Genomic DNA, 12,860 nt, shown 5'->3' with positions numbered 1-12,860 from the left:
CATAGTGACAAGTCTTTAAGTCCCTGGGGACTTTATGTTTGGGATGGCCATGTGGTAGGTGTTGCCATAGGACCACGGACCACAGTTTCCACTATAATTTCCCAAAGGTGGCTGTGGAGTCTTCCAGGCATTTATCGTGAGCCAAGAAATCCCCAGGAATGGTTAAGGGCACACCATAGACCATCTCCGCTGTCAAGCTGTTGAAATCTTCCTTCGGTGCGGTGCAAATCTCCAGCAGGACCCAAGACCATTTGTTCACCAAGTTGGGACCCTTGAGCGGGCCATCAAGATTGCCTTGAGGTGCCTGTGGATACCACTCCACCAACTCATTGGCCTGAGGATGTTACGTCATGGTGTGGTCGAGCTGTGTCCCCAGGAAGTTAGCCAACACTGCTCAGAGCCGAGATAGAAATTGTGCCCCCTGTCCGAGGATAGGAGCTCTGGGACACTAAATCTGGGCACCCATGTGTCGATGAATGCCCTGGCACAGGTTTCTGTGGTGGTATCAGCCAGCGGAGCCACCTCAGGCCACCTCGTGGAGCAGTCAACCATGGTCAGAAGGTATCATGCCCCACAGGAAACTAGTAGCAGCTCCACTATGTCAATATGTATGTGGATGAACCTGCGCCACGCTGGTCAAAGGTCCGTGTGGGTGCACTCATGAGAACTTGTACTTTGGAGGACTGATAGTTCATGCAGGTCTTGGCCCACTGGCTGACCTGGTTATGGAGGCCATGCCGGACAAACCTGTTGGCCACCATTTTGACCATGGCTCGTATTGTCGGATGCACCAGGTTGTGGATGGCGTCAAAAACCTGATGCCTCCACGCAGCCAGAACAATGGGATGGGTTGCCGGTGGAGATGTCACACAGCAGTGTCAGGTTACCTGGGCCAACGGGGACATCCTCAACCCTAAGGCCGGAGATGGCTGTCCTATTCATGGGGATCTCAGGGTCCTGCTGCTGCTCTTTGGCGAGGGCCACGTAGTCGACCCCCTGGGACAGAGCGTGGATCGACCCGATCGCTGAGCATGGTAGAGCATTGGCTGAAACATTGCTTTTCCCCGCGATGTGCTGTAAGTTCCTGGTAAATTCGGACACATAGGACAAGTGTCTCTTGTCATGCTGACCACGGTTGTGATACCTTATGGAAGACGAAGGACAGCGGCTTGTGAACGGTGAAGACCTTGAAATGCTGGCTTTACAAAAAGTAACAGAAAAGTCTTCCCGCCAGGTACAGCACCAACAGCTCTTGGACGAAGGTGCTGTACTTGAGCTCGAGCGGTGGGGGGGGGGGGGGGGGTGGCGCAGAGGTGCCTGCTGAAAAAGGCCAGGGGTTGCCACTGGCCCTCAATGAACTGTTCCATCACACCCCCTTCCACTGTGCTGGAGGCGTCGACTGTCAAGGCAGTAGGTTCCTCCGGTCTGGGGTGGACCAGGAGGGTAGTGTTGGCCAACACATCTTTAGTGCTCTGGAATCCCCTCAAAAACTCATCGTCCCAAGTATTGTCCTTTGACTTGCCCGCCATCAGCATGAAGAGGGAGCGCATGATGCGGCCCACTGCTGGTATGAATCTAGGATAAAAGTTTATCATACCAGTGAATTCCTGTAGCTCTTTTATCATGCGTGGCTTGGCAAAGAGCTGGACCACCTCAACCTTATCGAGGAGATGGATAGCCTTGTATCTGTTTATTTTGTACCCCAGGAGGTCGATGGTGTCCAGGCCGAATTGGCACTTTGCGAGGTTGATCATCAGCCCGAACTCACTCAATCTGGTGCACAGTTGTATCAGGTGGGTGACGTGGTCTTTGTGACTAAGGTTGGTGATGAGAATATCATCCAAATAGATGAATGCAAATGGGAGGTCCCGGCCAAATGCATTCATCAGCCGCTGGAAAGTTTTTGCCGTGTTCTTTAGACTGAAAAGCACGTGGAGAAATTCAAACAAGCCAAAGGGGGTCATAATCGCGGTCTTGGGGCCATCCTGGGGGTGAACTGGGATTTGGTGGTACCCCCAGATGAGGTCCACTTTGGAGAACACGTGCCCCGTGCAGGTTGAAGGTGAAGTCTTGGATGTGGCAAGGGGTATCTGTAGGGTGTGGTGGCAGTAGTTTCTGCATGGTCTCCAACCCCCTGCTGATTTGGGCACTGTGGAGGGGAGAGGCCCAGGGACTGTCAGAGTGCCGCACAATCCCCAGCTCCTCCCTTTTCTTCAACTCCTCCTTTGTGAGGCTGAGCTCTTCGGGAGAGAGTCAGTGTTCCCTGGCGTGGAGCAGGGGGCCCTTGGTCAGAATGTGGTGCCTTACCCTGTGCTTTGGCTCAGCTGGAGAGAACTGTGGCACCACTATAGAGGAGAACTCTGCCAGGATATTCATTGTCCGAGAGTGTTATAGTGTCCAGGTGGGGGGCGGGTAGCTTGGCTTCCCCTGAGGCAGAGTCTGAAAAGTTCTGTCATACAACAAATGCTGTCCCCCTTGAGGTTGACCAGCAGGCAGTGGGCACGAAGGAAGTCGGCCCCCAGAAGCAGTTGCACCACTGCCCCAAGGGTGAAGGCCCATGTAAACAAGCTGTTGCCGAATCGAAGGGGGATGGTACGGGTTCCAAAAGTTCAAATGGAGGAGCTGTTGGCTGCCCTCAGTGCTGGACCCCGCTTGCTGTTGCGGGTGTCAAGGCCTGTGGAGGGTAGGATGCTTATCTCAGTGCTAGTGTCGACCAGGAAACGCCTGCTGGACAAGGGGTCCCAAACTTAGAGGAGGCTATCACATGGGCCAGCCGCTGCAGCCATCAACGACGGATGACCAGGAAGCTTCCCAGAAACCTGCAGGGTGAGCGGCATTGACGGGGCCTCTGCACCACATCACTGATGATAGTAGCAGACCTGTCCTGGGGTATTAACTTGCCTCTCCACTGGTCTTGATCTTGCAGGCGGCTGTTCATGGGATTTACTGATGTGGTCTACGACAGTGCTGGTGTCCTTCTTCGCTCTCCAGAGCATGTCCGCCAAGGCCACAACCTTTTGAAGGTCGCTGAAGTCCTCGTCCGTGAGCAAGGGTCGGATATCCTTGGGTAGCTGCTCCAGAAAGATCTGTTCGAAGAACAGGCGAGGCTTGGGGCCCTTGGTCAAAGAGAGCATCTCGCTCATTAGAGCAGACGGGGCTCTGTACCCCAATCTGTTCGTATGCAGCATTTGGGTGGTGCACTCACGCTGGGTGAGCCCGAACGTGCAGGTTAACAGCTCTGAGGGCCGTGTATTTGCCTTTCTCCAGTGGCTGCCACAGGAATCTACAACCCTTTGCCGCTGTGGCCTGATTGAGGGCACTCACGACTTAGAAGTAGCAGGTGTTGTCAGCGGCAATGTGGTGAAGCTGGAACTGAGTCTCGGCCTGCTCAAACCACACTTGTGACAGCGACACCCAGAACATTGTGAGACCGAGTGGATGGTCACTGGCTCCACCTGGTCCATCATTTTTGGGTCCAACTGCTGGTTGGACCTGTCAGGGTCACCAATGTAGCGTTCATGCTACCCAAGCATGGAGAAGAACAACATGCACACCAAAGCCTTGAAGTTGAGACTGCTTAATTGGTCTGGCCACTGTGCTTATATGGGCCCCAGATGCTGACGTCAGGGCCCTGTGTCAAGAGGAAAATATTTCCTTGAACTTAATTCAAAAAATTAGTAACTTTTACTTCACTGACGAGCAACTTTGATGAAATGGAAAGACAGCAGAGCACCATCTCGTATGCAATGGGTACAGGACATTATGTCTTGCTTGAGTTTGGAGAAAACTAGATAAAACATTAAAGAGATCAAGGTTAAATTTGACAAAATATGGGGCCATTCATGGCCTACTATCATCATTTGAATACATAGGCAGGGATTCTCTGGGGGCTTCCTATCCGATGTCCAGGGGACGAGACTCAATTCTTTATATATTTATTCACCAGTGACCGTGTTTAGTGGGAGGGGTACGATTAGAATGGGGGGGTGTCTTCATTTTTTTTTCTACTTTACGTTATAAATTGAAGAGATGAATCCAAATAGATAACCAACAATGAATGTGTCGTAATATGAGGTGAGGTTTTGATAAGGGGATTTCGACTTTGCTCGACCATGACAATGTATCAATCACTAATGATTCATATTCTGTATGGCATTATAGAAAAGTGATGTAGACAATAAATTCCTCTCTATCAAATTAATTTTAAAAAAATTAAAAAGAAAAGCTACCAGAGAAATGGCTACATTTAATTTCAGTTACAATATTACTGGAAATGTTCGATCTGAAGCTGAGGGAATAAGGAATGGGAACAGTCGAAGATTTTCCTGTCTTTCTTGTGGTTTCCATTTCCTCCCACCCTCTCTCTGAGTTCCAACATGCACATGAGATGTCCAGCTTCACCTCACAGAAGTTTTAGTTTGAAACTTAATTGCCATACGTAATTGAACCGGAGAGTTTAACTGGCCTATCTGAGCAGTCCACCAATCCACATCTATTACTGCCATTATAAAAATAATAAGGAGATTCTTGCATGAATTGCTAACTGAAAACAAAAGATATCTTACTTTGTTTCCTAAAAGGCCAGCCACACCTGGTCTACCGCTTATCCCAAAGTCACCCTGCGGAGAACAACAAAAAGTAAAGGTCATTCCAGCTGTAATCCCCATCATTTTCACACATGGAAATGAGACCATAATGAGAAAGCTCTTGGTTAGAAAATATTTCCTTTGTTAACGAGTCTGTGGCTTCCTTTGTGTTGGCTCACCTGACCTGGCAGAGCTAAACAAACACGTCAGCTGCGTGAAGCTTCACAGCAAGATTTCGATTAGCCTTGCATTCCCATAAATGGGAAGGATTAAAGAATTGATATGAATTATTTCCTCTTGGAAATGTGCAAAAAAACATGGTCATTGTTGTGACTCCCCTCACGTTGACTAGTACCTCCTTAGTGCAAAAGGTTCAGATGGGGCAGCGTACGGTCCAAGAAGGTAGGGAGACAAGCCAACTGGAGGAGAGACCACTCTGGATCCAGTACTAGGTAATCAACCCGGTCAGGTGACAGACTCTCAGTGGGGGAGCATCTCTGAGACCGTGATCTTTAGCATAGCTATGGGCAAGGATAGGAGTGGACAAAATGGGGAAGCGTTTCAGTGGGGAAGGCTAAATTAGGATGGGATTAGGCAGAATAAACTGGAAATACATGCTCTTGGTGAAATGCACAGCAGAAATGTGGAAGGATATTTAGGGGTCGCTTGAGTGGGGTTTGTCCCATTGAGAAGGGAAAAGATGGTAGAGTAAAGGAGCCTTGGTTGACAAGAGAGGTGGGACTGGCAGGCAGGAGGAAGCAGGATGCATACATAACCTTATGGATCCAAGTAAGTGTGAAGTGCTGCACATTGGAAGGACAAACTTGAAGGTGGATACATGGATTCTTAAAAGTGTGGAGGAAGAGAAAGATCTGGTGGGCCAGGTCCATAGATCTCACAAGGTTGCCAGGCAAGCTGATAGGGTGGTTAAGAAGGCGTGTGGTCTGCTCACCTTCATTAGTTGGGGTGGGGAGGCGGGGGGGGGGGGGTCAATTCAAGAGCTATGATGTAATATTGCAGCTCTTAAAAAAAATCTCTAGTTAGACTGCACTTTCGTTCCACTCTATTTAACTCATTACTGGACGGATATGGGTGTCTTAGTGAAGTTGCAGAGAAGACTTTCCAGGATGTTGCCTGGATTGGTGAACATGTCTTCTGAAGCAAGGTTGGGAATTTTCCCTTCGGAGTAACCAAGGACGAGAGGTGGATAAGATTATGAGAGACTTAGATAGACGGCTCCTTTTGCTTGGGGTGACAACAGCAAATACCAGAGGACATCTGTTTAAGCTGAAAGGAGGAAAGTTTAGGGGAGGTGTCAGCCAGCATATATTTTTTTAAACACAGGGAGTGGTGCATTGCTAGGGTGTAGAGGTGGAGGCTGGTACAATAGGGACATTCAAGAGACCAATAGGCATAAGGATTCTGGGTTCTGGGTGAGAGGTGGGGAAAGGATTAGATTGGTGTGGAATGGATTTACATCAGTTAGCATTTTATTGTGGGGTGAAGGGCCTGCACTATGTTCTGGGTAAGTGAAATAGACACTGAGCCATCATGAACCAATTGACGGGGGGAGGATTGCTGGTCCCACTATGTCCCACAATGCTTCAACCTCATTACATGGATGGTTGAAAAAGCACCCAACTTTCCACCTACATACATGTCTGCAAATCCATCCTGACATCTGTGCTACATGCACAACATTCTCAATAGAGGACATAGTGCGCTGTCTCGGAAATCCATGCCGACTAGCCAGGAGCAAAGAGTTTACCTGGATACCTCTTGACCCTTTTTCACCCTTCTTTCCTCGGAGGTAATTATCTCTACCAGGATTGCCCTGAAACATAAAGCAGGTGCAAGTTACACACAAAATCAACAGAAGACATTTCTCCTCCTGCAAAACAGTCTCTGATCAAAAAGGTTAACCCCTCTCTCCAGAATGTGCTTGATGTTCCGACATTTTCTGGGTCTTTCACTTTCTTTGCTTTCCTTGTCGTATGCTTTCCGGACCTTGGTGGCAATCTCTTCATATATCAAAGGAAAAATTATATTTATCACCACATGCATAATGTCTTAAGAAACCATCAGGTGAGGCGAAAAGAACAGTCGAGGCCAATCATTCCAGACACAGACTGCAATTGATGGAGTTCATTACCTGCAGTTCTGGTGCAGCTTTGAGAACTCCAGCATGAGACTGAAAGAGTTGCCAGCCAATGAGAAAGAACATTTTGGAAGTGGTGGCTGAGGTCACCGCTTGTAAGTGCGTGCAAAGGGGGAGGAACATCACTGATGTCAGAGGGCTGGAGGAAGTGCAGTGCTGGGGTAGCTGGCGGCAGTCCACAGTTTCCTTTTGGCTAAAGTGCAGTCTGTTTTTTTTTAATTTCCTGCATAGCTTTGGGCAATCCTTTTAGGCTCTGGTCTGCCGACTTGCTTTAGATCAATGGTTTCCACTCACATTCCACCTTAAGTAATTCCTATGCCATTGGTGCTCTGTGATTAGTAAGGGATTGCTAAAGGTGGGATGTGAGTGGGAAGGGAAGGTTGAGAGTCACTGCTCCAGACCCAAGTGTGACTGAAATATTTTGCTAGAGAAAAATTGCCATTGGCCCGTTTCCTTTGGAGTTCTGAAAGCGTGCACATAACGAGTTAATGAGGGACAATTGAAACAGTAGGTTTCAAACTTTTTCTTTGCACCTTAAGCAATCCTCTACTAATCACAGAGCACTGATGCCACAGAGATTACTTAAAGTGGGATGTGAGTGGAAAGAAAAGGTTGAGAACCATTGGTTTAGATGGAAGCAAGGAGAAAGTGCACCTGGGAATATGGACAGAGCCAGTTAACAATGAAATGCTGGAGGAACTCAGCCGGTCTGTTCAGATCTATAGGAGACAAAGATCTATTACCGACGTTTCAGGCCTGAGCCCTTCCTCAAGGGAAAATCAGAAAAGGCAGAAGCAGGAGATATCAGAATTCAAACAACGGGAGAGGAATCCAGACCAACTAAAGGTGTTAATTGGATGTGAGAAGGGATGAGGTAAAATTTATCATGTCTGTGTGAAAGACGACAGGGATTAGAAGGGAGTGGGGTTAATGAAAGCCAGAGGTCAATATTAAGGATATCTGGTTGGAGGGGGCCCAGTCAAAAGATGAGGGGTTGTTCCTCCAATTTACAGGTGGTCTTAGTCTCGCAGTGTATGAAACCACAGACAGACAAGGGAATGGGATGGAGAATTGAAGTGGGTGGCCACTGGGAGATCCACACATAGTCCTCGACTACGCGATCTTCCAGTCTGCGTCCAGTCTCTCCGATGTGGAGGAGACCACAGAGGGAGCATCGGATGCAGTAGATGACTCTGGGAGATTCATAAGTGAAATGTTGCTTCAATTGGAAGGACTGTTTCGGGCCCCAAATGGTGCTGAGGGAGGAGGTGTGAGCATCTCCTGTGGTCACGGGGGTAGGTGACAAAGGGGTAATTAGTGGGGAGGGAGGAGTGGGCAAGGGAGTCACAGAGGGAGTGGATCCTGCAGAAGGCGGACAGGAGAATATGTGTCTAGTGGTGGGATCACATAGTAGGTGGCAGAAATGGCAGAGGGGGATGTGTTGGATGTGGAGGCTGGTGGGGTGGTAGGTGAAGACAAGAGGAATCCTGTCCTTGATGAATGTGGGCATGGAGGGGGCCAGGGCAGATGTGCAGATAATGGAGGATATGTGGGTGAGGGCCAAGTTGATGGTGGTAGAGGGAAAGCCACTTTGTTTGAAGAAGGAGGACATCTCTGATGATCTGGCATGGAAGTCCTCATCCTGGGTGCAGATGAGATGGAGGAATTGAAAGAATGGAATCCTTGCAGGGGACAGGGTATGAAGAGGTGTAGTTGAGGTGGCTGTGGGAGTTGGTGGGTTTGTAGAAGATGTCTGTGAGAGTTAGTCTCCTGAGATGGAGACAGAGAGATCAAGGAACAGGAGAGTGTTATTCTAGATGGACCAAATGAATTTGAGGTCAGGGTGGAAGTTGGCAGCAAAGTGGATGAAGCCAACGAGATCATCGAGGGTACAAGGCAGCACCAAAGTAGTCATCGATGTAGCAGCTGAAGAGTTGTAGACATAGATTTCTATCCTAGAGGGCAGTCGGACTGTCTTTTCCGATTTTTCCTTGAAGAGGGACTCAGGCCCGAAACGCCAGCAATGTATCTTTGTCTCCTGTGCATGCTGTAAAGACCGACTGAGTTCCTCAAGTATTTCGGTGTGTTAACTAACTCTGTCCACATTCAAAATTTAAGATTCCATTTATTGTCATAGTAATAAAACAGACAGATTCACCATCGACAGAAATTGCCTGAAGCACCTCTTACAGTCAGGGAGAGAGAAGCAAAGATGAATCCCCCTCCAGAGTCATTGACTGTCTGTAGATTCTTCTCCAGCCAGTTCGAGCCAGTCTCCAGCAGTCCACAGCCCGATGCGGGTCTCCCGACAGCAGTCTCTGGCAGCCCACAGATTCCATGGGTTCCTCTCCTTGAGTCATGAGCAACCCTTCGCAGAGCCCCCTCACTGGTCCACCACCGTGGTCCCCGGCCCCGCTGGTCATCACCTCTGCTTCTCCCTCTCAGACGGTGCATGATCTTCCTTTCCTGTGGTGCCCTGCTTCAGTCCTCCGCTTCCCCGGAGCCAGCAGTCCCTCATTGCTGCTGTCAATTAATAGGCACCACCATCTTGGATGCAGACCCCGAGGTCCGCAGGAGCTCAGGTAAAGACCACCGCCAGCTCCCTCAATGGACCATTCAAAGCCCGTGCAAAGCCGATGCCAGTTGACTGGGTGACTGGTCCCCATGGGCGTGCTGCATCTCTGCACCCCGCGGCGGCAGCGCCACCTCTACAGCGGCTCTGGCAGCGCCGCTACCTTCATGTTCCCTGGTGCACCTCCTCCTTGCTTCCACCTGAAGCAAGTCGGCAGGGCAGAATTTAAAGGGATTGCCCAAAGCTGTGCAGGAATTAAAAGAAACAGACTGCACTTTAACCTAAATGAAACCGTGGACTGCCGCCAGCCACCCCAGCACTTCGTCCAGCCTTCTGATGTCACCAACATTCCTTCCCCTTCTCACGCACTGGCAAGTGTTGATCTTAGCCACATTGCTTCTTCCTCTCGTCTTCAATCTATCTATTGATTTTAAAATACAATAAACAATAAGAGAATGAGGATACATAATTAAAAAGATTGCAATATACGACAATCAGTATGTAATAACAGTATCTTCATTTCCCCGTCGTCATCAAAGAGAAAAAAATTCACCTTATAGTAAAAATCTTTATACTAAATATAATGAGGAAAGAGGAAAGAAAAAAAAAATCTGGAAAGCCTTGGATCAGTGTTTATCAAATATAAGAAGCCCGGTCCTGCAAGCCAAAATTTTTGAAAATATATTTGAAAAAACATTTACTACTGATATTGATCTATAAGAAGCACAAGAGGTAGAGTCTTTATCCTTTTTAAGAATTAAACAAATTGATGCTTCGTTAAAAAAAATTGGGGCAAGATTCCCAAAGAAATAGAATCCTTAAACACTTTATATTACCAAGGGCCAAGTAGGTTCGAAAATTATTTTTAAAAACTCAGCCGTGTATCCATCTAGAACAAGTGCCTTGCCCGACTGAGGAGAAGTAGCAGCTTTAAAAATCTCTTCCTCAGAGATAGGTTCCCCTGGAGATGTACAATCATTATGAAGCAATTTAGGAATATCCAATCGTCCCAGGAAATTATCCATTGAACTTGAATGAGCTGGAAAATCAGGTTGGTATAAATTGGAATAAAATTCGTGGAACACCTGATTTATTTCATCATGATCAGTAGTTAGGTTTCCATCTCACTTACAAATCCTCACAATCTGTCTTTTAACCAAAGCAGCTTTCAGTTGACTAGCCAATAGCCTAACCGATTTCTCCCCATGTATGTAAAACCGATTTTTAGTTTTAAGAAGATGACTTTAAATTGGGTAAGTTAAAAGCAGATCATGTTGCATCTCCAGTTCGACTCTCTCCTTATAAAGGTCAGAGTTAGGGCCAACTGAGGGCCATATTGCTTCTCGTTGGCTGGAAATTCTCTCTTGCTCATGCTGGAGTTTTCAAAAATGCTTCCAAAGTTGGACCAGAACTGCAGCCTTATGGTTTTCTTGAGTTTCACCAGGTGCTCTCTGCTCCTCATTCTGCATTTGGACTGTTTGACTGAAGTTCAGGCTTTTCATATTCCTCTCAGTGGCTGTGTTGTGGCAAACAACCATCCTGCCAGAACAACACTTTGGTGTGCACCAGTCGATAAAATAAGTATTTTCCTCTCAGCCCTAAATCTGTTGATATTGTTTATAAAATATCATTTGACCTTGAGAAGCTGGCCTCTTACTCTCATACCATTAACAAAATAGTTCTGTAATCATTCTGGAGAAATTTCAAGAAGACAAATTGTGGTAGTTCAGCAGTTCAAAAACTTTAAATTTTGAATAATTTTGATAAGATCTGAATCATGCACTCAAAGATCAAGCTGTGTAAAATAGTGAAAGGATTCAAGAGGGGAGACGCAGAGGAATTCTACTCTCTAATGGATGGGGTTCAAATGAGGTCACACAATTTTGAACATTCATCACCACAGAAAACTGGAAGAAGCCAAGAATTTACCACGCCGAAGACTGAGAATCCCAGTGCAACTGGTATGGTCGTGATCAACAAATTATACTGCACACCAAGTGGTATGAAAGTGTGAGCAGGTAAATGGGATGTAAACAGATGCCCCATGGGGTCTGAACATGCTGTGATGGCCCCTTGTCCCTGGTAATTAATGGCCAGTCTGCTGGTTAAGGGCCCAGTGTGAAAGCTCCTTAGTCGACAGGCAGGCAGTTCAATCAGGGTGGGGATGGACCGCCCAGAATGGTGCTACCTATCATCCCCGGCAGTTGATGAAGCCTGTGTGCCAATTAGCCCAGTGTGAAAGGTATATGGACTATCCAGGGACAAAGTAGTGACGAATTGATGACGTTTCTGCGTGAGTGCAGGAACATGAAGAAAACAAAAGATTAAAAGAAGGTATAAACTTTCCCGACATATATAAACTTTTATAAATTTCTAAGGGACTGTGGAAAAGTCGGAGTGGGATGTGGGGGGTGAGAGAGAGAGCGCAAGTGTGATGGCGGACCTGTCCTCCCAGAATTCCATTTGACAAAAAAAAACACCTCCATGAGTGCTCCAGACATACAGATCTTACTCTGCCACACAGAATTCAGGGAGGGAAAGTCAGGCAATCTTCATAAATTGTGTTCTATTGCTGCTTGGACTTTGCCATGGTCTTTATAAATTGTGCAGTTATTTGTTTTATACCACTTTTCCAAGGCCTTTAATAAATTTATGAAGGTTTATAGGTCAGCATAACAGGGGCTGAAGGGCTCATACTGTGCTGTACATAAAGCTTAATTATGTTATAATTAATTTTGTTCAAATATACAATCATAATACATTGATCAGGATTTAGGGCAGGTCCATCATTGCTCGATGCGTTACTCAGACGTTACCAGTGGAAGATAGAATTCCCTATCCCCAGGGAAGCCTTGTTATGGGTGTGAAAGAACACAGAAAATCGGTTAAAAGTGATCCAGTGTGAACGGCAAAAATGGCTTTCTTAACCAGCATGCCGAATGGCCAATCTACTGGTTAGCTAGTGTGAGAAGGGGCTACTCTCTCTAACCTTTTTCTCATCTCCCTCTATTTATGTGCCCTCTGTGTAGTTCACCCATGATTAACAAGCCCACACCACTCTTGCCCAGTAGCACATGTGAAATCTTGTCCCCATACCCACTCCTAGTTTCTTGCAGTGCATAAAAACGCTGGAGAAACTTGACAGGCTGTACAGGAGGGAGACAAAGACAGTCAACATTTCAGGCCTGAACCCTTCACCAGGAAGGTGGAAGCACAGGCCTGAATTTTAAAAAAAAGATGAGGGGAGGGGGCAGGAGAGGAGGAAGGGAAAGGGAGAGGAGCACAGGTCGACAGGTAAGAGGCGGATAGAAGCTGGGGGAGAAGTTATAGGAGCAGGAAAAGGAAAGAAAGAAGTGGAGACCAGGAGGAAAGGAAGGAAGAGACTGGGGAAGGGAGTTTGTGGATATTGGAGAAGTCGATATTGATGCCGTCTGGCTGAAGACTGCTGGGTCACATTTACTAACACTGTGCTCCATCTGCCCGACCTTTGCCTACTCACCTTTATCCTTCTGCAGCCTCTCCACACCGTCTGTACAATTTGCTT

The 12,860-nt window shown here is 47.2% G+C and overlaps 1 protein-coding gene across 2 annotated transcripts in view; it reads right to left on the bottom strand.

Moving 5' to 3' along the window:
* LOC138747471 (collagen alpha-6(VI) chain-like) overlaps window positions 1-12,860 on the bottom strand; it is a 235,556-nt gene that overhangs the window by 69,783 nt on the left and 152,913 nt on the right. For both annotated transcript variants that reach the window (XM_069906720.1, XM_069906727.1), the window contains exons 20-21: window positions 6,355-6,420; window positions 4,566-4,619 (exon numbers count right to left, since the gene is read on the bottom strand). In XM_069906720.1, the coding sequence (XP_069762821.1) occupies window positions 4,566-4,619; window positions 6,355-6,420 (120 nt within the window). The remainder of the gene's footprint in view (window positions 1-4,565; window positions 4,620-6,354; window positions 6,421-12,860) is intronic.

Source organism: Narcine bancroftii, chromosome 1 (assembly GCF_036971445.1).
Source record: "Narcine bancroftii isolate sNarBan1 chromosome 1, sNarBan1.hap1, whole genome shotgun sequence".
Classification (NCBI taxonomy): Eukaryota; Metazoa; Chordata; class Chondrichthyes; order Torpediniformes; family Narcinidae; genus Narcine; species Narcine bancroftii.
Note: the sequence above shows the minus strand (reverse complement) of the source record. Positions and strands in the feature narration are given on the sequence as shown.